The sequence below is a fragment of the Tetrao urogallus genome (assembly GCF_951394365.1).
Source record: "Tetrao urogallus genome assembly, chromosome: 1".
In the NCBI taxonomy this organism is placed as follows: Eukaryota; Metazoa; Chordata; class Aves; order Galliformes; family Phasianidae; genus Tetrao; species Tetrao urogallus.
This window is the reverse complement of record NC_136813.1, coordinates 59,925,938-59,953,111: the sequence shown is the minus strand read 5'-3', so window position 1 is coordinate 59,953,111 and position 27,174 is coordinate 59,925,938. Positions and strand designations below refer to the sequence as shown.

The 27,174-nt window shown below is 41.9% G+C and overlaps 1 protein-coding gene across 1 annotated transcript in view; it reads right to left on the bottom strand.

Annotated features, from left to right (window-relative positions):
• The window catches only part of ST6GAL2 (ST6 beta-galactoside alpha-2,6-sialyltransferase 2), a gene marked incomplete at both ends in the record, with an annotated part of 44,644 nt that extends 17,841 nt beyond the window's left edge, over positions 1-26,803 (bottom strand). The window contains 2 exons of the mRNA XM_079536683.1: positions 2,151-3,153; positions 26,771-26,803. Of these exons, the coding sequence (XP_079392809.1) occupies positions 2,151-3,153; positions 26,771-26,803 (1,036 nt within the window). The remainder of the gene's footprint in view (positions 1-2,150; positions 3,154-26,770) is intronic.
• Between the last annotated feature and the right edge of the window lie 371 nt (positions 26,804-27,174).

Sequence of the window (27,174 nt, the reverse complement as noted above, 5' to 3'; positions counted from 1 at the left end):
TGATTTTGCCAAAATAACTGTGTCTCCCGTTTAGTAGCATGATCACGTTGGGAGCATTTGTGGTATTGCATGTATTTCCACACTTGGTGTCCCTTACCCCATATTTCTCTCCTAATGAAACTAAAGGAAACATCAGTATTTTTGTCTGCATTTCTAATAGGAACACAGAAGAGGGAGCTAAAGGCCTATGAAGAGAATGATCCTGCACTGCTCCTTTCCTACACCTACATCTTTCTTTCAGGAGAGTAAACAGCAAGAGCCTTTGTCTATAGCAACTTCATCAAACAAGGCAGTACAACACACAGCCTCCAAACCAGAATTCACACGCAGGGTGTTTCTCCCCACTCCTGAATGAGACAGTCTTCCCCGTGCCTCTGTGGACACTGAAAAGACTTCCAAGAAGTCACAGTGACCACAAGGACCTGTGCGTCTGATGGCAGTCAGTCAGGCCCCACAGTTTGGAGCTGAATTCTCTGTTCAATCAGTTGTGCCTGCTCAAAGCCTGCACAACATTTACAAAAATCTTTTGTGAATCTTGTTGCCCCACACACTCTCCTGTCAAGCAAGCAGGCAGGAGATGAAAAACATCAGCGTAGGCCTTACACAGCAGCGTCTCTTCCTTTTAGGCAGCATCAGAATCATTTCCAATTAAACCAAAAGTTCTTCTGCAGTGAATGGCAAAAGCTTTCCATGCCCTGAGTTTTTATGACGGAATGGAAACACAGGAGCAAGAGGATCCCAAATCCCACACCTGGGCTGTACCCAAGCACATGCATGCCACGACGCATGCTGCTTTAATGCAAGTCACAGCCTGCTATGGATTCTCCAGTACATCACCCATTTGTACTGGCGTAAACTGGATGCAGTGGGAAACACTTGATAAAAGGAAATTTTGTTTCAGTCTACAATAACACACTGGAGAATGGTCAACACGCAGAGCTACCTCACTCCAGAATTTCTAAATCAGTGGAGCCTTCCACTGGAGTGAAATAATGGATTACCCTAGTTTGACTTCTGACTTTTGCTGTAGGACATCAGGGCACCTGGGTTGTGCTGGAAGCCTACTAGAGTAGTTTGATAATGATAGCAGCTCTAAAGTATCTCAAAGATTTAAAGGATACCCATCTGTGTCAAAGAGATGATACAGCACGATGAAGCAGGTATTGGAATGCGAAGTTGTGGAAGATGGGAGGATTAAAGTGCACATCAAAAGGTTTCTACAGTGCTAAAGGAGATAATTCTTCCTGCTCCAGAAGCAAAACCTGAGACATCCATCTCATCCTTCTTTCAGTGCTCTTAGCATACTGCATATATAGCACTAAAATGAACTACAAGGATGTTAATACAACTTGTAACACCCAATTTGGGGGGAAAAAAAGCTAACAAGAAAAAAAGGCAAAACAAGAACTGAGCCCAGTTTGTTTTATGGCTCCCCAATTCTTTTTTGAATAGCCAACACAAAACCCTCTGCTTTAAGCAAGGAATTGTATAATGTTGACATCTCAATGACTCACTGCAGCAATGGAGAAACAATGGGAAGAGATACTTGAACTCATTTAAATTCACACTTAGAAAAGAGGTCAGGAGACTTGATCTTGGAGAATGGAGTTATTGAAGGGCCTGAATTCTATTTGCTTGTGAGCTGTAAACATGCAGGAGATTAAGATTATGCTCAATTGCTTCTTGGCACAGAGACAAAGTTTAGCCTGGAACAGTAAAGCCACTAGCAGTTTCCTGATGAGTCACACCAAAATATGGACAGGTACAACACAGCTTTTTGGAATAGAATCTGAAAGTGGCTCTAATCCGAAGAACTAAATACAGTTTGCAGCAAAATGTCAAATACGGCAAAACTGATGAAACCAGTGCCTCCTTTATACTACAAGCTGTAATATTACAAGAAGTAATCATTGTTTTCTTTAAATCAAATTAGGACTTCAGGTTGGATTTTCCTTTCAGTTATACTATTCTGAAAGGGAGCTTCACTCAGCTTCACTGAGATCTGTATGCTCACACTCACATAATGCTGGTAAGAGAGATTAACCAGATCCTTTAGAGGCCAATGCTTGAGAAGTATAAATCTTTTGAAAGACAAACGTGAATATGCATATGTACATACTTATGCACATGAACAGATGTATTTCACCCACCTATTTCATCCCCTAGAGAGGAGTTCAGTATTGCACCAGCAGACATAACTACGGCACAACTCCCAAAGCCATGTGTATACAATTTGCCCAGTGGAATCTGAGGAACGTGCTTCTCCCATCCAAGAGTGGAGAAGGGAGCTTCCTTGCCATCTATTGTTCTCACATTCACCCTTTCTTTCAGCTCGCAGAAAAGCTGGTCGCCTGTCAGCTTCGAGTTTCGTTTCCCTTTGAAACGCACACCATGCTTATTGGTACTCAAATAATCTTTCATCGCCTTCTGCAGTCGAGGGTTTAGCATCTTGGAAGAGACATCTCCTTTCCAAAGCTTGTAAAGAAAGGATTTTGACATTGTAGAATACAGCCCATCCCAGTCATCAGATTCATCAAGCATCTGGCTTCTTCTGTGCTTTGTGCTCCTTCTCCTCATTCTCCTCTGACGGCCCCAGTTGTTCTGTAAAATATTTTCTTTTGGATTATCCTCATTGGCTGAGATGAATTTTGCTACCTCCTGAAAGTTGCTGTGTGACATAGGCTGACCAGCAGCGAATAAATAATCATCGTTCACTTGGTAGAAAGCACTTTTTGATTTTCGTCCTACCTGTGATGGAAAAAACTCGTCTTCGCTTCTAAAGGCATCTTCCAAATCAGTCCATTTCTTAATACTTCCAGTCTCTGATTTAAACGCGTCTAAAAGATCTTCATTAAGGAGTACCTCATTCCCATCAATGGCTTCAGAGAATGAAGGATCATGTATGGCTCCCATGATGACTCTCTGCTTGCCCTGTAGGGGCAGGAGCCTCTTCGTTTCAATGTAAGAAAAGGAACTGGGAACTGGCTCAGCACTGTTGCTGTCTGTGAAATAGATGAAGATCACTAGAAAAAGCAGACCCCATGCAAAGATTCCAAACAGCATGAGTTGTTTCCATTGCTTCAAGTTAGGTTTCATGGCAATGCCTTTACCAGCTCCTCTGTGCCTTGAAGTACTGGCGAAGGAGAACAACACCTGTAAAGAACATCAAATATTGATCAGGAATGGCTTTAAAAATAGATACAAATCAGAAATAACTTCACAAGCTTTGATAGAAGGTGCAGAATTAATCTCTAAGCTGTAGCACAGAGCACTGAGATGCAGGAACAAACTCCAGAGCCCACAGACACTGTAGGAGTGACAGGCTTTGGCTGTAACCACACAGTGACAGCTGCTAGCTACAAAAGAAGCTGGTGGCCAGTTTCTACAGTAACACTGGATCCTGCCTTCAGGGAGATCATGTGCCTGCCTGCCTCTGTTGAACAGAACATACCATTAGAAAAGCAAAAGCAAAACCCGTGCCTGGCTGCATGCACAGTGGGGAAAATATAAACTGTCTACTCTTTTGCACCAGGCAGGGAGCACAAACTCATCTGGACAGTCCTCCCCTGCCCACACCCCTGAAGTGGCACAGTACTCTGTGGATATCAGAGGGGGAGCAGGGAAGAGCATCACACCAGCAGTTCAGGAGCCTTTTCTTAGCTGCTGTGAACTGTCACAGTCTCAGTGAGCAAAATCCTCTGCTGGGGAGCGCAGCCCAGGATTGCACCCGAATAAGCAAAGTGCTGTTTGGATGCTCTGCTTGGATGATGTGCATGCCCTGAAGTGATATGAAAGAGTTCTTCACATCAAAGCTTGAAGAGTTAGTGTTTTCCAAACAGGGTGCTGACTGGCACCTCCAGCTAAATACATGCCTTTAGGATAACGATGGAGATTTACATAAGGAGGGTGGGGAGGAATGTCAGACCTAGACTTGGAAATCCGTGCTCCACTAATACCAGGGATTTTGGACAGCTTGTGTATTAATGGAGGGTTGTGTTGTCCAAAATGAGATCAAGTCTGAGCAAAGGGGCTTTGTTCCAAGGGAAATAAACTAATGCAATGCTGGACCATCACACACACCATGCCCTTACACAAACCCACTTGTGTAATGAAGTGCTGTTTGTGGGCTTTGGGGGCAAAACCAGCTGAAGAAAGTCTGCCCCTCCCTTACCATAATCCTTATCATTTCCCCCACTCCCCTGCCCCTGCACCATACTCATCATCAGCCACACTTTTAACACCACAGTGTAACTAACTCTGTATTCTACTTAGTGACACATGGCTTAGCTAATACAGTTTAAAAATAAGCCCCCTTTTTCTGGAGTTTTGTTCCTAACCCCATTTGCTCCAATGACCAATGGTGCCACTTAAAAGCCACTTGTGCCAGCCAGCTGTGGTCAGAAAAGGAGAAATGGAGCAGCGGATTTCAATAGCAGCCTGCACTGCAGGAGCACACATCGCATTAAACCCCACCCAAACACCACACATGGCTTCATGCACCTCTGATAACACCTTGGCTGGTTACACCTCACAGCCAGGAGGGACCAAACACACGATCACTGTACACTGCCACCTTTCCTCAAGCTGCTGAAGTATGTCATAGCTGAGTGTCAAGCTTAGAATGAAGGCTGTGTTCTCACATCGAAAAGAAATCAGCGGTGATGTTGGGGCAAGGTGTCCTCAGCCCTGCTCCTTATTCTTGCTCCATAGCCCTGCCATCTCGTATAACACCGCTGTGCAGAGAGCTATGCGCAGCACCGTCTGTCCCAATACACTCATACAGCAGGGGTAGAGAGCTGAGGGAATACATATTAAGAGTTGCTTTTTATAGGAAAAAAAATTTAAAAATGGGTCAGCCCCTTTATCCATGTCACTGCGGTCACACACAGTTGTTCCAGCACAGACCAGGAGATCACCTACCACAGTGCGGAGACGAGAACAGATCGCAGGTAGTATGAGCAAAAATACTTCAGACCAGCATTTCTGCTGACCCCTCTGGAACGCGAGGCCACAGCATCACATTTCTAAGACAGGCTATATTAAAAATCAAGGCGAAGTTTAGAACACTGGGGGATTTAAACAAAAAAAAAAAAAAAAAAAAGCAAGCTAACTTTGGGACTTACAGCATTGTCCAGAGAAGATTCAGTGTCACACATGGGTGACTAAATTTAATCCTCAATACGCTGAAAGAAACATTCATGAATACGATAACCCCGTGCCTCTGCACACGTTTGGCTCAGCTCACGGGAACCACATGGAAAGAAAAAGCTATTACTCCAACTGACCCATTTCCTAGCTGCATTCTGCTGTTGCTGCCGCAAGATCATTCTCTGCAGGACCCCGACAATCCCTCCCTCTCCCCCCGCTTCCAATTTTAAATCACTCCAGGCGATGTCCTGTGGGAGCCCACTCACAGCATATGACTGTGTGCAACTTCAGTCTGCCCTGAAGTTATTGCGACCAGCCCACTCATCAGCGTTCAGATGTTTTGCATTTTTAAAGCTGCATTCTTCGCCTGTCTGAACTGCTTTCATCCCTTTTTATCATTTTCCCTGCTGTGTTTCCCCAGCACTTTTCAACACGTGGCTTCCAAACCGCTGTGTAAGTTGGTCTGTGCTCAGTCAGATGTTTCTCCTGCTGAATTCACATTTCTCACCGGATCTGCAAAGGAAGCATCTTGCAGAATCTTTCTAACAGACAAGCTTGTAGGAAGTAGAAGCGACAAAGGAAGAAGTCACTAATACCTTCCACTGACACACGCAACAAGCTTAACTACAATTCAAGCACAAACCTTAACAAAACCTCACGTTTTTCACGGGTCTTCCAAGTTTTGTTTTATCTTACCGCCAGAAATTGATAGGAAAGGATTTAGCCTTAATTCAGGTGTGAAAATACGTAAGGTTCTAAAAGCCTAAGATAACGCGTGCTCCATGAAAAAGGCTGCTGCAGCATGAAGTGTTAGTTTGGGCTCCACCACCTGATACTCAGGCTACAATCTGAGAAAGCCATGAGTAGCATCATTAATTAATTTTAAATCGAGGCAAAAGATTTTTTGCCTAATAAGCAGACAGCCATAGAGCATACTTGTATTGGTTAGCATGCACGTGTGAGCATGCACAGGACTACATGTATTATGCAGTAAAAAATCATCCACATAAAAGAAATTATCAGTATACACCACTATATTTGTCAATACTGCAAGTAAAAGGAGAGACACCAGTGAGAATAAATCAGAAAACTTTACCCATTAGCTACTGCAGAAGCTTATCTACAATCCCTTGTTGCAAGTGGGGCCTCAAAAAGGATACTCAAATCTCTTTTAGACCGGAGCTATGCAGGCAAATCTCTATGCTGCTTTAATGTTTTTTACTCACAAGAAAAGCCTTGTCCTCCAGCAGCACAGCTGAGCTGGAAGCGAATTCAAGGTCATTACTGTATTAGTTGCAAGAGGACCCCTGCAACCTAGCAGGATCTTGAAGGCTGCAAGTGGAAAGCTGCCCTAAGCCCAAAGAAATATCAGTTTATCTTATCTCCCTCCACACAGAATACTGAGTCAGCTCCCCTTCAGCTCCTGGGGCTTCTCACACCTCACAGTCAGTGCCCTCAGCAATGTTTGGGAGCAGAGGGCAGCCCCTCCTTGCGTTCCCCCTAGCTGGTGGCAGAACTCTGTGGGGAATCTCCCACAAAACCACCTGAGGTGCGTGTTGGGTATGCTCATGAAGGCGGCACATCTCTGCTGGAGGCAGCGAACTTTTGGGTAGCAAGCCAGAAATGACAATCTTCATGAATGATGCTGGCCAAATGAAGAAAAACAGGTGGTCTCATGAGCGCAGCTACTGAAGCCTACTGGATCCTTCAGGAACAAGCTTCTGTCTCTCTCATCTACACTCATTGAACGGTTTTAAAGTCATCAAAACAAATCTACAAAAAATTTTCCAATTATCATTCACTTATCACATCACATGACACATCACATTATCATTGCTTCATGCATCCACCTTCCCATAATATCCAACTTGCCATAATAATCCTCCCTGCTTATGAACAATCATACAATCATTAAAGTTGGAACAGACTTCTAAAATCACCTAGTCCATCCATCAAACCATCACCATTATGCCCGCTAAACCAAATGGCAATGCTGAAGTCAAAGTTTACGCTAAGGAACAGCAGAGGAACCTGGTTAGGGTAGGGTTAGGCTTGCACTTATCCCAAGCCCATGACTTACCCCAAGCCAGGTTCTCATTCAGCAGAAGTGATGCACACATTAACTACAGAGGTAAAGATACCATTTTGTTATTATCTCATATGAGAAGGGTCTTTCAATCACCAGATGACTTAAACTTAAACAAATTACCACAAGGACAGAGATGTTATTCCTACCCAATCACAATGGAAGCCTTGGAAGGTATGAGGCAAGGTACTACTCTCTAAAACTCTCTGGGCATTGCAGAGAGGTGGGGGTTAGCCTCTTCTCCCAGGTAACAGTGATAGGACGAGAGCTAATGGCTTCAAGTTGCACCAAGAGAGGTGCAGGTTGGATATCAGAAACATTCTCATGGAGACTGGTGATGGAGTGGCACAGGCTGCCCAGGGAGGTGGTGGAGTCACTGTCCTTGGACGCGTTCTACTATTGTGTAGATGTGGTCAGTAGGCATGGCATAGATGGGCTGATGTCTGGACCAGATGATCTAAGAGGTCTTTCCCAACCTTAACAATTCCATAAGTCTAAGGCACAAATTAGTACAGCGAGTAGAGAGTTATGCATCTGCTTAGTACAAGTACTGGTGGCAAGTATGAAAAATAAAGGCAAACAGCAAGAGCACATTCAAAGTATCCCAGGAAATGAAGCCACCTCCCCAGTGGAAATTAAAGGCCAATTCTGCAAAAGAACCAGCTTGCAGGAAATTTCCCCACACTAAGATGCAAGATGGCAATGCATTCCTCACTCCCTGTATATGGACCATTGTTTGGCAACAAGGAGCACTCCTGATTTTTCTGAAGTGGGCCTCCTTACTATTTCTTAAGTGAGATGAGATGGATGAGGGAGATTTTTTTTTTAATTCCTTTGAAACATTCCTCCCTTTCAACACTGTCTATTGTTAAATTAATTTGTACAGACCCCAGTGGCTCAGGGGTCAGAATGGTTCAAGTTGATGTTCTAAGCTGCACACTGTTATGTTAAACAGGGTTTTTCTTGGCTGCAGCTTTGGAGTGAGAAGGTCACCCCAGGGTTATTTGGGGTAGCAAATGTTAGTTGTGGGCAACCATTCCCAGAGGACTGAGAATCAGATGGGGAGGGGAGTTATTTGATGGAAGACTTCGGCAGCCTGAATGCTCCCTTACTCTGTGTCATAGTCAGCTAATTCCAGGGTATTAAGAAACCTCTGGCACAGGGCAAGACAGCTGGAGGCTGCATTTCCAGGGTGGGGAGGCACGCTCATCCTCTCCTGTGGGAAATACCAAATCGGTTTTAGCATTATCAGATCATATCTGTGGTGCAAGCCGTACAGTAGGCAGCAACAGACAAGCAAGCCTGTAGGGAATGGTGACTGCCAAAATATGTATATTAGTCACTTGATGGCCCACGCACTTGTCTTATTGGCTGTGATGAGGCCTCCTAATTAATGAATCTCTTCTGGACAACTTCCTTGTTAGTCCCAATAAATCTGGCAATTTCCTCCAGTGTTAAATTCAGCTGAGTCAAGTTGCATTCTGTATTACTTGTGGCAACTTAAGAAAACATCTTCTGAAACGAAGAAGAAACATCAAAACAACTTAAGATTTTTTCTTTTTATGTTCAACATTGCTCAGTGCCTTTTTAATATATCTGTTTATCTTGTTCTTAGGGGAGATTCCTTGGGAGGGACAAATGATAGCACAGCTAACCTGAGTCATTTGTTTAATGCATGGCAAGCATCCCAAGCTGTAGCATCAGGTTTCAGTTTGCTCTTGGGGATGGACATAGGCAAGCAGGTTGCCTGTCTTCAGGTTCTACGACAAAACCTAGGTTTTTGAGTTGAAGGGAGATAGTGGGGATAGTAGGGAGAGCTTTCTTTTTTTTGTTCCCATTTGTTACTAATGACCCATTTCCAGTAGCTCAGGCTGTAAAACAATTACCAAACATAGTGAGACTTGCAGTAAAATTCACTCAAGCTGGCAACCCAGCAGCTGGAGAAATGCTCAGTGGGGCTTCTGCCAAGGAACGCGTCCCAGATTATTCTGTAGAAGCACAGGGACTTAGAAGTGTAAATCTCCAGGTTTTAGTGAGAGGTCAAAGCTATTTTCTGTGCCTCTGATACCCTCCCTCCACACCATCATCAAGTTCAAACTGTCTGGCACTGGGGCCAGCTATCGCTTTCCTACAGGCCACACACAGCACCTCCAGCACAGCCCAGAGATCACATACACATACGTGAGCATGGGTTGACAACAGGGAAGTAGAAATAACTGTACTCACTCTTAGCCCCACATGCAGGCTTTGCCAATGGCAATGAACACCACAGCATCAACAGCCATGGAAGACCTGGTACTGCAGGGACTGCCTGCACCTTGCAGGTCAATCTCCATCCACCCGACTTGCCACACCTTTTCTCATTCTCCAATTTACACTGGGATTCAACACTCCTGAGAGTGAAAATGCCATCTCTATCTTCTACAGACTGATTATGAGCTGACCACAGTCTTGGTTTCATAACTAAGGGTTTATACAGAAATGCACATTAACATTCATAACAACTATGCAGTGAATCACTCCCAGGCTCCCCAAAAACTGCAAAGTGGTGTAAGTATCATACAGTTGTACTGAAAAGTAATTCTCATTACATACTTGGCACCTACTGTACCTACCTTTCCAGGCGCCCCTCATGTATCCATGTACTACGTATACTCAGCCCTACCTACATGTGAGCTCTTAAGCCATTAGCTCTTATCAGTCCTCTGCAGTGCCCTGGCTTTGTTCACAGCAAGATGGAAAGGTTCAAGGCTGCTTGACACTACACTACATGTCAGCAGTGCCTGCTTCCATGACAGGATCAGACCATAAAGCAACCTATGTTCATCCCTGCACTACAACTGTGCATCTTTGACCCCCCTCCCTCCCACTCCCAAACTGCAAGTAGTACTGCAGAGTACTACTCATTCCCAGAGGACCTGATCAGCATCAGGCTCCTGAGAAGCCTAATCCTGTGCATTTGCAGGAAAGAGCAAGCTGGCTGGAAATAAGAGAGAAGTATAGAAACAAAGGCACTGGATTGATGACCATCACTTTTTCTCTGATCTTCTATTTATTCCTATGCACCTTGTTAAGGTATTTACTCTTAATGTCAAGGGAAGGTGCATGATAAAGTGAGCACACAGAAGAAAGGAAGCAAGAGGAAGGGAGAGAGAGAGGTTGGGATGGGCAGGAAGGAAGACCAGTTGTGCACTGGGCAGGAAAGCTGGGGTACCACAGCACCAAGGAAAGAGAACTGAAAGGAAAAACTTCCTCCCGTCAGAATCAGCAAATCCATCAGGTGAGTCCCCCTCATGCTGGCAGAGAGTCTGTCCCAGGAATCCTGCCCCGTGTCACCCAACCAGTAGACAGCCAGCATGCTCCTGTAACAACTGTGAGGTCTGGGTGAACAGCAGGACCCCTGCTCTCCTGCAAACCCATGCAACGCTGGGGACTGAGCTTTGCAATGGATTAGAATCCAGAACAGCTGCACACATTTTTCCCTCTTCCACCTGTGAATGTCACTTCACACACCATGCAGAGATGCTCCAAACTACAGCTAGGGTCTGCAAGACTGCAAGCAGAAGCAGGAGTTGCTGCCTATCTTCAGCACAGCCTGGTTTCTGGTTTCTGCAAGACTAATCCTTCCCTGCTCATAGGAGGTTTTAATCCCTTCCTCCCGCAAAACTGCAGTTTAGGAGTAGCCCATGCCAATATACTGATGTCACATGTAACCAAACATGATGGCATCAATTTCTTACAGCCTGAAACAAGACAGAGAGACAGAGAAATTGATAGTTTATTCAATGTCCAAAGAAACGTAAGAAAAAAGTTGAGACAGTACATATAACCATATTTGGCTTCTCCCCACTATTTTTGAGAGACAGCTTTTGATACTGTACTTGCAGAAACACATAATTCAAAAAAGGAAGGAAGTGCTTTGAGGGTGTTTTATTTAAAGCTTGACAGGATAAACGAATCACAGTCTCATTAAATCACACAAATCTCAGACTGCACACAGGACTAAACCACAAGAAATAGGATGTTACAAATCCTCATGCAGTTCTACACTGCGAGCACAACAGCTCATTTTATTTCTGCTCTTGGCAAGGTTAGGATAAAAGACATCTTTTCTTTGCTCCATAAATGTTTTTAGATTCTACATTATTTGAACTTAACAGAGCAGTAATTGCACTGAAAAAGGGCAATCTGAATTGCCTCCTGAAAGATGAAAGCATTTATACCAACGTGCACACGAACAGAGAGCACAGTGACAAAAGATCTGTGTCAACAGTGCTAAGAAACCCCAACCAAACTCACAAACTGTTCCAAACAGGAATAATTTGAGAACTTTGGCTTTCCACTCCAACACAATAATATTTCTGAGACATACGGAACGTCTCTATCTCAATATACCAGTAAACCTCACATCCACGCAGTGAGACTCAGTAATGCAAGTCCTATATGCATTGAGTTTTGCTTTCCTCTTTATTACTTACTTTTCTATTAGGCTCTGGTCTGTATTTTTATATTTGTTCCAGAAAGCAGGCAAGCAGGCTCTTGTTTTAAAACTCTAAAAAAGAACAATGGTAAATAAATTGTTCCCAATTTCTCAACTCTATCTCAAGCCAACTCCTATTTATTTATGTTAGCAACATAATTGTAAGATTGTAAGAGAGCATTCAGAAAAGTATCACTGTTAATATTTCATTTCTGTATTCTCACACACTTATAAACAACATTTCTTCTGCAAGCTTATTTGCTCAAGGCTAGAAATTTGAATGAAAAGTTTCACCCTGGGAGAAGCTCTGCCAAACTGAAGTATGAAGTCAGTTCAGCCCTTTTTACATTACAAATACAATCCAAAAACCAAAGTTTCCTGGACTGAAACACTTTTTCTCCTTTTTTTTTTTTGTGTATATTTTAATACTTAACATGGCTATGCTAATGAGAAGCCAACCTACACTAGCTGGGATGTTTTGTTTGGCTTCGCAAAACAAAATATAATGATATTTGTATTTAAGGAGTTTTTTTGTGGCTTTTTTTTGTGTGTTTTTTTTTTTTGTTTGTTTGTTTCTCTTTTTCCTCCTCCATTCTGGTACCATTTTATGTCTGGCTTATGACAACATTAGTTTGAACTATGACAAGATCAACAGAAATCTCTTCTGTGGGAGATACAGCTGTTTGTAACCTGATCCTAAACACCAGAACTTGCATTTTACCTGACTGGAAACTTTGCAGAGAAATAGGATCTTTGAGGACTACCATCGTGGGACCAGCATAAGGAATAGTGTCAGATCAAGGTTGTTGGTTGGCTTCTCCATAGCTTTACCCTTTGTGCAGTCATTAGTGCCTACATGCTGTGCGCATGAAGTATAGCCAATCTTCTTGCCTAGAGCTCGCCATTCACTCCCTAGAAAGTATAAAGGACTTTACAAGGTGGAAAGTTGAACAAAAAAAAAAATATCAGGGTCTCTGAAAGCTCTGACAGCATTACGACAGTGAGAAACTGAGGTGAAATGTGAGAGAGAGCTGGCTGGACTGTGAGACAGCCGCATTCGTTGTTTTAGCTATAAAAGTAGAAATAACAGGATAATATTTTGGTTTAATCCTCGTGGGATACATCAGTGGAATTAGCATTTGGTGCTAATTTTAACCATCGTAAGAGACAATGGAATCTAAACCTTGGTATTTTTAGATTTATGGGATACCGTAGATGAAACTGAGGAATACAAAATATGTTTGTTACTAAAATAGTTGGCAGAGGTCTTTGACATGCCTTTACCTCCAAAGGAAAAATTCTCAATTTAAATATTGACTTTGAAGTCTGAAGTTAATCAGTACCCATTTCCTCCCTGCAATTCTTCAACAACTGAAATTTTCAAGATTTTCATAAAATTCTTTATTGAGATTTCAAATGCTTGCTATGTCATCTTTGGTCTTCAGCCAACAGTCAGTTCTTTGTAATACTGCTGATTTCATTAAAAAGCCTATCTTTTGCATGCTCTGCATAGAAGAATATGATTCTCCTGGGGAAAAGGAGGGAGAAGGTAAGGGAAATGGTCTACCCCAGCAGAGAGAAGAATGCACAGGGGGAGCACTGGGGGTTGCCTCACAAAAAGAAGCAGCTCCCTCAAATCACTAATGGCATGCATTCTCTCACCATCCACCTCTCAGGAAGATGTCCGAAACTTTATTTCTCCTTTCCTTCTCTTTTAGTGACATCCTGGCAACTGAGTAGGCATGGGTGTAGGCTTCCTCCTGGCTGTTGCAAGGAGTAGCTGGGTAGCTAGAGTACAGAGTAGCTTACTGTTCCTTAGCACGATCACCTACTTGCCTGCATACCCCATGAGCCTGTCTGGAGCCAGTGCTGGCATCTCTTCAGGTTCCTCTCTTTAATCACAGAACGGCTTAGGTTGGAAGTGACCTTACAAATGATTTAGTTCTAACCCCATGCTGTGGGCAGGGACATCTACAAAGTTAGGCTGCCCATCCATCCTGGCCTTGAACACCTTCAGGAATGGGACATCCACCACTTCTCTGGGCAGTCTGCGCCAGTGTCTCACCACTCTCTGGGTAAAGAATTTCCTTCTAATAAATAATCAAAATCTTCCCTCTTTTAGTTTAAAAACCATTCCCTCTCGCTCTATGACTGCCCAAACATGTAATAAATCAGTCTTTTTTTTTTTTTTTTTTTAAATAGACTCCCTTTAAGTATTGAAAGGCTGTAACGAGGCCTTCCCAAAGCCTTCTCATCTCCAGGCAGAACAAACCCAGTTCTCTCAGCCCTTCCTTGGCACTATCCGTGGCACTATCTACCACTTTGGGAGCCTATTGACAACACTGACAGCAACCATTTGCAGAATCAGGAAAAATGTTGGTAAGAACAGACGAACTTCCACGTGTGTTTGCCCTTGTCTTGTAAAATACAGCCCCAATCCATGTCTGCAGCTTTTAAGTGCTAAAGGCAAAGAGTAAGTAATAAAAAGAAGACAATTCACTGCCCTAAATCGATCAAAAGAAGGTTTTCTCTGCCAGCACAAAAAGAGAATGTTCTGAGAAAGAAATCTTTGTCTTAACATAGACTCCGTAGCAACACCCAATCCTGTCAAACCTATTTTGCTGATGGCTTTGCAGTCTTGTTCAGAGAATAAATGAATGAACATTTAGTCTGATGGAAGAGCTCATGCTTAATGTTATTAACATTTAGATGATTCCTTTTATTTCCTGATTTGCATCTGTATTTCAAGTCAGTAATGTTGATAGAGAAGTTTTAGAGTTAAAAATACTACAGCAGATATGGGTATGCTACACAGCACCCTGCAAGCAGAGCAAAATTCACCCATTTCCATCAGATCCATTTTTTTTTTTTGAGCTAGAAGAAATACACATTGAAGTTCACACTAAAGATGGGCATAAAAAGACAAAAAATGTACTGGCAGCAATCAAATTATATCAAGCAGCAATGAGATTCTTGTTGTGGTCAACATTTGTCCTACCGATTATTATACGCACTGACTAACTGATTTAAAAATGTACCAATTCACTAAAGCAGAGCATAGGAACAGCGTATTTCCTTTATTCATTGCAACTTATACCTCATTTTAGTTATCTATGCATTGTATAATTCCACAGTATTTCTGGTAACTATAGTGAGTCACATGAATAAAAGTCCCTGAAACCTCATATATGGAACCTGGTATAAGCTCTGTGACCTCTTTCCAAGGTCTAGCAAAGAGTCATACTTCATGTTTTGCAGGAAGGAATGGCATAGCCCTGGGCATTCACATAAGCCATCCACACTTTGCTACAGAGCTATACTACAATCCTGCAGCATCTTAAGAGTCCACAAGTAGAAGACTTTAAGACTTTACAATTCAAAGACGAATTTAAGAAGAACTGTGTAGCAGATTGGTTTGCAATAAATGTAGCTTGTAAGTAAGCCAGATAGCCAGATAACATCACGCTTTTGTCTAAAGATGTTCAACTTTTACAGAATTTCTTCTATTTTAGTCGCTTTTTGAGATTGTGAAATCTCTTCAGATTGCTCAGAAGACAGGAATTATTAACACTGAACTAATTTGTGATGGAATGGACTTATCATACTAACTACTGATAATTTTTTAAGCTTCAATTGTTAGAATTCGATACAGCTCTTTATGAATCCTGTCCAACGTGCTTTCATGATTCTCAATGAATAGTATTTATCTGAATTATTTACTAATTACTTCCAAATTACAAATGTCCCTCAGGTATGAATCATTTTTGATGAAAGAACAAGCAGACTTGCACGATTTTTTTTACAATGAGGAAAGAAATTAAAGCAACAGAATTTCTATAGATCAAGTGAATAGAAACATTGATTCATTTGAACAGTTTGCAAACTTTATCACCGCATGCGGGTAACCATTTGTGTCTATTAAACCTTCCGTGTCATCACCGTGCCAAGGTCTCTGTTAAAGATAACCACTAAAAGCTATGGCAAAAGCAACATTCTAGACCGCAGACACTGTAAATGTCACAGTCTCCGTAAGGATACGGAGTGCAGAAAAGCACATAGAGAATAATCACATATTTTCAAGCCATTTACACTGAACATTCCCAAGTGAATGCTGTAAGAAGCCAGCATTAGGTAACACACAGTTTCCTCTCCAGGAGTCACAGAACCCAAGTGTATGCAAATTCTAATCCATTGCTTCTCTGCCAAGCACACTGTTGTAAGAAACAAGCACACTGGTGTCTTTAGTATAAAATCATTTTCACTTGGCTTGGACATCAGAAAATAGGGAAAAAAATAGACTCCTAGTATATGACATTTGCAGTCTGAAAGCACTGACTTTCCTGGAAAATGCAGCACCGTTAATATAATACACACTTTATGACTTTATGTACCTCTCTAGAGCTACTATTTCTGCAGCATTTCAGACATGACAGGTGAACGCTGACTCCATATTACAGTGGTGGGTATTTTTCCAGCATTACCATGTCACTATAACCACTCCCTGATTTTCAAAACCTTAGGAAGATCAGCAATCCTATCTTGAACGCTCTCTAAGACTTATGAACCAGTCACCCTTGCTGTAAGTCTTTACCCAATCTGCCTTTATGTTGACAACATGATTTTTCAGCATGTCTGATTCCAGGTTACTTAACATTTTCCTGAGTGCTTTTCAGGTATGAGGCTTGCAATTTTCTTCTTTTATAACCTCACTTCAGATGGGTGGAAAATGAGAGGCATATTTTGGTTAGAAAAGTATTCCATTTCAAAAATGTAACTGTTTCCTTTTGCAGATCTGAATGAAAAAAAAAAAAAAAAAAAAAAAGAAAAAAAAAAAGAAGGCAATTTCAGTTTAAATCCCATAGCCACAGTGCAACTGATGTGGTATCACATATTACTTTCTGAGAAACGAATGAGGTTATGAGCAATGCTCTTGTTGATCTGCTGCTACTAACCACCCTTCTCTGCAGCTGATTCCAAACAGTTTAGGAGAAGGACAAATCACATATAGAAAGAGAACTTAGCTTCACTGAGTTTTTGAGACAGATCAGACGTCTATCTTAGCCATGTTCAACTGCTTAATAGTCAAGGGAATGAATTACTATTGGCTGCTGCACCAATTAGCCATGGTACCGGTATGCTTTTCCAAGCACAGCTGGGGGTTGCTGCAGCAGCAAGCAACGCTATAACATTGCAGTTCAGCAGGCTATGCAGTTTTCTGTCCCTTCTCTCAGCTTGTGCAGTGAGTTTATAAGGTTCCTTGGAAACTTTCATCTGCAAGCATAGGATAAAGCAGCACCAATAGTAACTCAAAGCTTTGCAGTTTGGCAGTCTGCAGATTGCAGACACACTACTCCTAGAAACACCAAGACAATAAAAATGCATTAAGGTGATTTCTTCCACAGTGGCCTTTCTTAGAGAAGAAATCATTCAAGGATTCTATGCAGAACACTGTAAGAGACACACAGCAATGCCTCAGCTCAGTAATCAAAAGATGCACACTTGTACCTGTATGTCTTGTTTTCCACTTCCTTTTTGGTAACTGTGGCTTCGCTAGAATTACCACCAGAAGAATTTTCAGGGCACTTTCAACTCAAAACAGTTGATATTTTAAAAGTGTAAGAGCCTGTGCTGTACGACAAAAGTAAAATTCTATGTCTACACTGTGTAGTAGCTGCGCCTTATTTATCTTATGACCTTGCAAACTCAACATATACTGGGTAACTGCAAGGTTTAATTATTTTAATTTTGTGGTTCGGGAGTTTTCAGCAGGGTTTCTCTATTGCTTGCAGCTTTTGCAGAGTGTAGTAGTATATCTGATCACTGGTTTAAACAGCAGTGATCACATTACACCCATCCTGCACTCTTCTCATTGGCTGTCTATATAGCAGCAGATTGATTTTTAGCTGGCTGTGTTCATCTTTTTAGAGCTCCTATAATAAAACGCCTGAGCAAATAGAAAACCTCTTGATGCGTATTTTATGCAGGCACTCTCTTTCAGGAATTAACCCATGATAATGTATTGTGTTCAATCTGTTTTTTGTACTGGGGTGTGTTAGGCAACAAGCTACGCCCTCCAGTACAGGTGGCAAACAGCACAAAGTCTGTCTGCACCTACTTAGAACAGGGCTTATGAAATTCAGCAAGCACCAGCAGATCTTGCCAGGAACAGACATGGGATCTTCAAGAAGCAGCACCTCCTGACTTCTCCAGAGTGTTTCCTGGTGCTTTTAGCTCAGGAAAGAAAAACACAATCAAGCATAAACATCAAACACTCTCAAGTGCTGCCTCAGGGTGAGGGCTCATTCCAACTTGACATCTGTTCTGCCCTGCTATAATGTGACTCAGTCAAATTAATTCAGTGTCTTTAAATACAGCACATTCACATGCTTTTACTCATTGTCATCCCTTTGGCTTTGCATAATGATAGCAAGTTTCTGCAGCATCATGCTTTGGTCCCCACAGCATCCAGAAACCAGCACCTGGAGTGGAAGAAAGGGATGGTACATAACAGGCCTAACTCCTATATAGAATAAAATCTCAGCCAAGGCATCCACAATTTGAGAAATAAGAAGCACTTCCAGGATGATATCTGTTTTCTAATGCCTATCTACAGTTTTGTAATTTTAGCCGCTACGCACTTCAGACTATGCTTGTTTAGAAACAAAGAAGAGCAGTTCAAGACCATACATGGAAAACACTGCTGCCAGTCTTAGGATATTGGCACTTTTGTGGCTTTCCATGGCAGGAGTAAGATGGACAAATTAACCAACCGGAAATTTTCTTTCAAGTAAAAGCCAGGTTGACAGAGAGACTCCTTTCTATCAAGCATAGAGGTGAAACCTGTATTAAACAGCAAGCTCTCAAACCAGATATTCTATAAACCTTTAGCCAATTATAACAAGGTGAAAGTAAGACTCTCTGCATCTCCTTCCCCTATGCATATAGAGATAGAGCTAATGTTTCTGTATCATCACATTTGCTCATACACAGCCCTACTTCATGTGGCTCCAAGCTATACTGTTCTGAATGCACGCTTCCAAAAATAAAGAAATCTAAAATAAATAGGAAAAATACAATCAGCCTAAACAAGAAATAGCAGTGATCAATTAGGAAGGAATGAAGATCAGCTATGCAGAAATATTTCTAATGGAGAGATCAGCTTTCTATAACAGCCTTCAGTTTTAACCTTCTTAACTTCAACAAAGTAAAGCCCAGCCACATGAAATTTCACAGTCACGATCTTGTGCCAAGGAAAGCTTCTCTGGAAAGTTTGAGGTAGATTGGCCAAGGCATCTAGGAGATATGAGAGTTCCAGAAAAGTGTTCTCCATTTCTTGGACTATTTCCTAATTTTTTTTGGCTCATCATAACTTTAAAATGGTTGGTTTAGACATTCCAAATTTGCTTGGCTACCACTGGTGCCTTGGAGTAGTTGTAGGCTATTTTATTAGTCAGTGTGGGTTTGTGCAAATTCTGAGCGCTGCAGTCGTTAACACCTCACGCTGGCTTGTATATACTGTAGACAAGTCAGTCTGGCCTAATGCAGGCTCCTTCATCACCTCATCAGCTATGCTCAGGAGGCAGTGCCAAAGCCCACAACCCTTCCTTCAGGTCCAACAGGGTGTAAGGACTTGGCCAGACTTGACGGCCTCCACGGGAGAGCTACATTTTCCCAGGTTGAAGAGAAATGGTTCAGTGGTGCTTCCAAGCTTCGCCAGCATACCAAAGTGCTTCAGTGGAAAGCTAAGCACCAAGCATTGATGCTTTTCTCCTCAGACTCACTGCTGTCCACTCACCACTCCTTCAATCCATACTTAGCCTTACTTTTCCAGAGAACATCCCCATAACTCTGAAGTTCCCCTCTTCTCTGTGGATTACTGATTCAATCTATTCTCCATTTCAATAGCAATTGCAAACTCCTTGCTGTGATCTCTGAGCTTCTTCTGCAGCTTATTTCCTCTCTCTGCTCCATTCCCTCAGTCTCTGAAGGCCTGCTGAAAATCGGAAGCCACGTACACATGGTCACAATACACCTCATTAAGCTTCTGGGTAGAAAACCCATGGGGAAGATCTCAGCCCAAGAATCAAATTTCCCCTGAGCAAACTCAAAGCTCTGACAAACCCAGGAAAGATTCTGAGTAAGGAATTTGCTCCTGGTGGGAATGGCTCTGTTCACAATCTCAATTTCGATAATAGATACTATGGCAACCTCATGCATCTCCTGACATAGCCTTTGGCATGGTCAACCGCTTCAAATAATTCTCCTGTCTTTGATATTTCCTTTGACAATGGGTATCACCTGCAGAGTCACCAGGAAAAATAAGCATTGCACAGCTGATCAGTAGTGGAAAACCTCAGGACACTAAAACCACTTCTGAGTGAAGTAGGTTTCTACACAGCCAGTGTCTCAGTTACAAAGAGGCCTATTCTTTTTGAGATGCACAAATGCGTGACTCCCATTCATAGGAGTTATGCGAGTGCATCAAAAGCAGAATAGGCTTGAAAGTGCCTACATTTACCAAACACTGATCCCACACAGAAGAGCCTTTTAACAACCACACATTCTTTGACCTACTGCAACTTACTTCTGCTCTTCAGAAACAAAAGGCTTTGCAACCACCACAGTGCCTACATTTAAAGATTTGTAATATGAACACAAAGAAGTCCATATAACAATCCGCCCAGAAAATAGAAAGAATTGAAGTTTTTCCCACACTTCTCATCCAGTTATGTATTTGTCAGAGCTCTGTTTTGTCATCTTTTACATGCTGATAATCACAATCAAGCCAGATACGGCTTCAAGCAACCCAATCTTGTGAAAGGTGTATCTACCTGTGGCAGGCAGTTTAGAGCCAAATCATCTTTAAGGTCCTTTCCAAAAACTCCACAATTCTTTGATGATACCACACTTTGCTTCTTGGGAGAGATCATGCAAATCTCTATTAAGGCTTATAAAAATACACAACCTTAGAGTGGACTGGCACAAACCTATGGAGCTCCAAGGAGAGCTGTAGTAGAGGTTCTCCAGGTCTCCCACAGAGCTCCTACTAGGATGCTCCTGTGCCCTCTGGGAGGATATGCTACACTGCTCTACCTCACTGTCTCAGTGCATGAGCTAATGAAAAGAACATGAGGAGAGGTGCTTTCCTCCCCCAGTAATCCACAGAGGACCAGCCACAGCCTGACCCCAACTTAACACTTGGGCTGTAAACTTACTTAACACTTGTATAAGAATTTATTTTTTCAAACATACTGATGGCAGCATATGGCCCATCGACAGGTTTATTATTATAAGACACTTTTTCCACCAGGTTATAGTCTTTTTTATAAACATATGTTTCAGCACATAATAAAATCCCTAAGAACTCTTTCTGAAACATAATCACTATGCAGGCACGGAAACTACTTTTCAAGGTTTGTCGAGATAATGAAAGAAACAAATCTTTTAAACGGACTTCCAGTTCTCTAAATATCTTTTCCGAAATGTCTTTTAAATCAAAGGCTATTAAGAGCCATGCATGTTCAAAAAAGAAAAAGGATATATCTCCACTTTGTCAAAGCAGTCATTTTTATATTTTGTAAAACTTCTCCTTCCACTAAGCAGACCTTTTAACTATGCTTTAAATCAGAACATGTGTTTTATGGGTGAATGATAAGCTCCTGAAAAAAGGTGGCATATTATGTAGAAAATGTCAACACCACACAGCTACTGTCACACAAACTCATGAGTGTAAAATTGCTCAATATTCTGTGCCCTTCAGCAGTGCTGTGTGTGGAGTCAAGGGGATCAGATTGTGGCCCTGCACCCCCATGTACTATGCTACAGCAGAGTTCAGTCTACAAGCATGTGGTCCTCCAAACCACATCTGTATTCGTAAGAAATAATGTTTCTTGTTTATGCAGCTATAATGCAATTTCTATACTAGAACTACAGTTTCCAGAAAGACCCCATACTGTACAATGCTTTCTTCCATAATAACAATATACAATTTTCTTCAATAAACTCCTGCGCTCCTCTTACTCTCAACGCTTCTATAATGCCATATGATATATTTAACCCAAGCAGGCTTTGCTTTCAAACCAACTTTTTCAGTACATCAAAATATGACCTAACTCATGTACGCTTCCTAGGAGCTTTGCTTCCTACCACCCAAGTTTATTGTCTCCTTTTGAAAAGAGCCTGCGGCCAGAATACAAACCAGGAATAACACAACTTAAACCCACAGCCTACCTGAAGCCAGTGAGAGACCTCTTACCTATTTTAGGGGACTAAGGATTAGGCCTAGCATTTGCTGAAGACACTAGAGCCCTTCCAGACTGTACAACGCATGATGTTTAATATTCCTTAGGCTCTTGAAAATATTTTGTAATTACTGTGAAAATTTCACTGGTATTTAGGCTGTTTTGGGGAAGAACGGGCACTTGGTTTTGTTTCTTTCCTCCTACAATGAGGTCGCCCAGAGAACATAGACACTTGAAAAAAAAAAAAAAAAAATCAGCCACTACCAGGTTTGAAGTTTAAACAAATAAAATAACCTCAATTTTATCATAGGCATACTATTGTAATTGGTATGCATGAGCATACATTCAAAGGAAACTCATTTGTTAAAATTAATCACTGAGTTCTCCGCCAGACTATCACTAACTACTATCAAGTCTGGACGTGATTAGCTTCACCAGGACATACAGCATGCCCTCCCTAATGCTTCCACAAGCTGAAAGCCTAAACCCAGAAGCCTTTGAACAGTCTGCAAGCAATTCCAGCTGCAGCCAGGACCTCATCAACACAGTTGTGCACTCTACTACTTTCTACCTTCATGGATTAAGTCTTTATAGGAGAGACAGTGCATTGTTGGCCTTTCTCCGCAAGCAGACAGAGCACGATTAGCAATCACACTTCGCTGTGCTGGAAGTGTTTGGAAACACTTAGCTAACAGGATGGGTTTTCGGCTAAGACGAGGCATGATGTCCTCGTTAGCCACTTTAACAAGTCCTTTGACAAGGGGGCTGGTTCTGCTCAGCTAATTGCCACGGCTGCTTCTGGAAACCTGTCTATTAGAAACCACATTTCACAAGTGACTGAACAGCCATCAGATGGGAACAGCTTTCATTTATTACTGACCCATTTCACTACCACAGCATCAGGGTGAGATGCGCCATCTCCCCTTTCCAGTCTTGAGCTGAACAACTGCTCTGCATACTGAAACATAAAACATCAACAACTTTTTTTCATATTTGCAAGCAATTTTGTTAAAATTGTGCTTTGAACCAGCATCTTCTTATTCAGGAACAAGTCTGATGACTAATACAATGAGAATACAGTGGATACTTCTTTACTGATAAAAGAATGTTGAATTCTGCATTTCTTGGTGATGTAAATACCTGAAGAATGAGGGCATTTTGGACCCTTACTATAGAACACATCATTATATATCTGCAGACAAAAGGTGTTTACATTGGTTCTTGTCTAAAACCTCCAAACCTTCAAAGACAGCATCACAGGTAGAAGAGAACTGGAATTTTCTAGACAGTATCAGAGCCTTTGGCGAGGAACAGGTAAGACTGACCAGACCAAAAGTTAACCTTCCAGCAACAGACTGAAAGGCAACTCCACTACCAAAATAAGGAATAGCACTCAGAGTTACTAGAAAATGAGAAAGCTATGAAGATCCCTTATCAAATTTTACACCTGGTGACATAAACGGAGTCACAAAACTGCAGAACAAATCACCACATGCCACTAAGCCCTGCACACCTGGTGCATCATTTATCTTCAAGCCAGACCAACACACATTACAAGGGAAGGAGCAGCTTTCCTTCTCACAGTTAACCACCATTTGGTTCACATGATTTTGTGTTCAGCCTCCAGAGAGCACTCGTAGTCACTTTGCAACCCTAGCTATAAAACATCCAAATCTCATACAGTTTTATACAATTCAATACAATAAACAGATGACTGTACCAAAATGGAGGGGTACAATGACACACAATGACAATCGCAGAGCTACGCAGTGAAAGCATAAGGCAGCCGCACACATAACCAGCTGTGAGGGACACCTCTTCACCAAGATGTAACAGCAAGAAGGGCCACCACGTCCTGGAGCCCAGCTCTGCTGCAGTTCCTCAGCTCCCAGTGCATTTCTGGCAGCATGGAAGAATTGGCCCCTCCAAAGCAATTGGCACAGAAGAGGGCTTTGAAGGCATGTAGACAAACATTCTCTGTCACAGCATCTGTTATGAGTAAGATCCCAAGGTCAAGGACCCTCATCAAGAACACTGACAACAGCTCCCTGACATTTAACTCTTCCAGCATTTTCCCTCAAGAAACAGCCAATCTTTGAGAAATGTGCGCAGCAAACATAATGATGTTGGCATGCTTTGCCCTCAAGGCCAAGTATCTGCTTACAAACATCCATGCTGCTTACAGTCTATGTAAAATTTCCAGGCCAAACAAAAAGAAAGAATCATTTATTTTCAGCATCTTCCCCAGATGAAGGAAAAACAGTTTTCAGTGCTTACACCACAGAAAAGACTGGATATAAAACAATTCATAACAAATATCAGTTTTTTTCCCCATTATTCTCCAGTATGAGATGGTAGTTGCATTCAGCTTCGCATATGATCTTGTATCCTAGATATGTCAACAGGAGTCCTACTGGAGGAGGATGGCATTCATTATGGAATTAATATATGCAATTAAATACACAAATAAGTTTTTGCTGCATAGTGAAGAGTTTGCACAAATTCTTTGTACGGCAGATTTCATCTCTCCTGCTACTTCGACATCTGCTGGAAGAAATAACCTCAACTTCAGTAACTGTGTAAGAGTTCTAAAACTTTCAAGAAGAAACAAATCAATAGCAACTTTCCCACTTGTGCCATAGTTTTGATGGATTCTAAATATGAGGGGCAAGAAATAGGGAAGATCAAGACATACAGTGCAACAGCACGCAGAACTATTGCTTTGTATGACTGTCAACAAAATCACGCAGCAAGGGAACACTTTTTGGCTTTGCAAATTGGAAACGCAGTGGCACAGCTACAAATGAGAACCTAAAAAATGCAAAGTTCAGGGGGGGAAAAAAAAAAAAAGCCATGCACACAGCTGCTCCAAAAATAGGCATGGTCAGATAAAAGTCTGAAAGCAATTATTTTGGCCGAATATTGTACACAGACCACTGCGCTAAGCTTCTATAATTAAACAAGACAAAAGGTCAGATGGTGCCTAACAAACCATTTACTACATTAATTACATTCAAGCGAGGCAGTCTAATGCTTCAAAATAACTAACAACAGTGGAAATAACTTAGGAAAGTATCTGATGCCGTAAATTTCTTTCTTTCCCATTCATCAGTACCAATGCTGGTAGCCAGTCTTTCTAGCACACTTGTAAAGCACAAAAGGCATACCGCTTAGTGTCAGGAAGAGCTATTTAAGGGCTGTAAACCTTTACTCAGAGGAACCCAGCAGTCTTACTTGACAAAAATTATTCCTGCACAACAAAAGTAGCGGTAATGCCAGATTTTGTGCTCCTTGAATCAAGTGCCTACGCCTTTGTTCCAACGTTACCGGGTCACCGAGTGCTCAATTTTTTTGTAGCAGCAACAACATTTCAACAGACCATCACAGATCGTACCCGGTTTCCTTCTGACCCTATTCCCCACATTCGCCTTCACACTGATCACAAATCACTGGTATACATCTGCAGCTCTAACAGTATCTGAAGCAGCTTCTTATCAAGATAATTAATATTAGAGAGGTACTTAATGCATCTTGGCTCCTTTTAATGTCATTAGTAGATAAGTACAAGGAAAACGAGCCAACGCCATATGCCCAAATAGTTCACTGGAGATTGCCTGCCAATTGTAAACAGACCCCAGCAAATACAGAAAAGCGCCCAAAACACAGCCTGAAAATTACTGCAGAGAGATCTACATACAATTTCTGATGGGCAAGTAGTATTCCAAAGACTTATGTAAAACCTCACTAGTATATGAGTGACACATCCAGCATCAATTCACAATACTATCCTTAGGATGCTATCAACAGGATGCTGCTTGATCTTATTTCATTTCACATCAGCGAAATGAAAATGAAATCCATTCAATAGAATTAATTTCTATTTCCTTAATTTTTTATCTGCAAAACACTACATCCAATTTTATTCATATACAGCTATCTTTAAGAGTGCAAAGGAAACAGTCACTGTGCAGATTTCAGAGGACAGAGATAAGGTCAACAAACTCATATTTCATACTTTGCTGCTAGGATGCTTACATACGCAACCTTGACATCCCTGTAAGCACATTCTGTAAAGTTTTTATAATACTTTTCCTACTTGTTTGGCCTTTCTGTCCCTTTCCTCAGCAGGAAACACATCACAAAACATAGATGCTAGAGATTTGTTGCAAAGCAGCAGAGCTCTACATTTTGAATGCATCCTCCAACTCTTTAAGCGCAGCGTGGACAATGCTGGGAAATCCTGTCCTCTGCCCAGATGAACTGTAAGAGAAAATAGTTTTCTTGCTACTGCATCAGGGGTTGGGGAGGTCCTAAACGCCATCACCGAAGACTTCTGCCTACAAAAAGCTCAAAGTCAACACTTCCCAAACAAATGGTGAGCAGAGCAAAGGTCTGCCAGGATGATGCCCAGTGTGTCAGCTGCAGAATTGGTGCTAAATATCCATCCCCCTGTTGGTGCACACAGGCAGCCCCTCACCTCCAAACTATCTGAATAGGCTTCTCATCACATCTTCTACCAACAGCACAACTTCTGGTCTTAGCAAGACGCACACAAAACCAATGGGTAACCACCACAAATATTATTTAAATCTGAAAGCACTTACGAACGAGAAATGCCTCTAGGCTGTATTTAAAATAAAACAAAATAAAGGAGAAAAAAAAACTCTTTGAAAACTTGTAATAACTTCATCTGTACATGGAAAACTGCAGTAATTCTTCCCCCCTGCCCCGTCCAAAGCCCCCACTGTATCAAAACCAGCTGAATTACTTTTGCGTGAGCTTTCCAAAACAAATATGTAGACGTGTTAGAATTACCTGGATGCAGACACCTCGTCTGGCAAGTTTCATTGCAAAGGGTTAAAGATCAGAAAGTTTGCAAGACTGGAAAAAGGAAAAAAAAATCACCCTGAGAAGCCAACAGAAACCTTAACCCCCAGGTCTGCCGCTGTCCCCAGCCTCCTACTGAACATTTCCTTCTAGATGAAGCAATGAGATGCCTAAACCTTGTCCCAGCAGTTAGCAATTAAACTGCTCGAACGCGTCACCTCGATGCATTCCCCCCCCTCACCCCCCCAGGTCCAAATGAAACACATTGCCATGACGGAACACGCTACAGATGATAGCTGAGCGTTAGGAATGATAAAGCTCCATCTAACGATACACGCTGCCCACAGAAGCGATCCTTGCTGCTTATTAGTGGTAAATTCGCCGAGACCTTC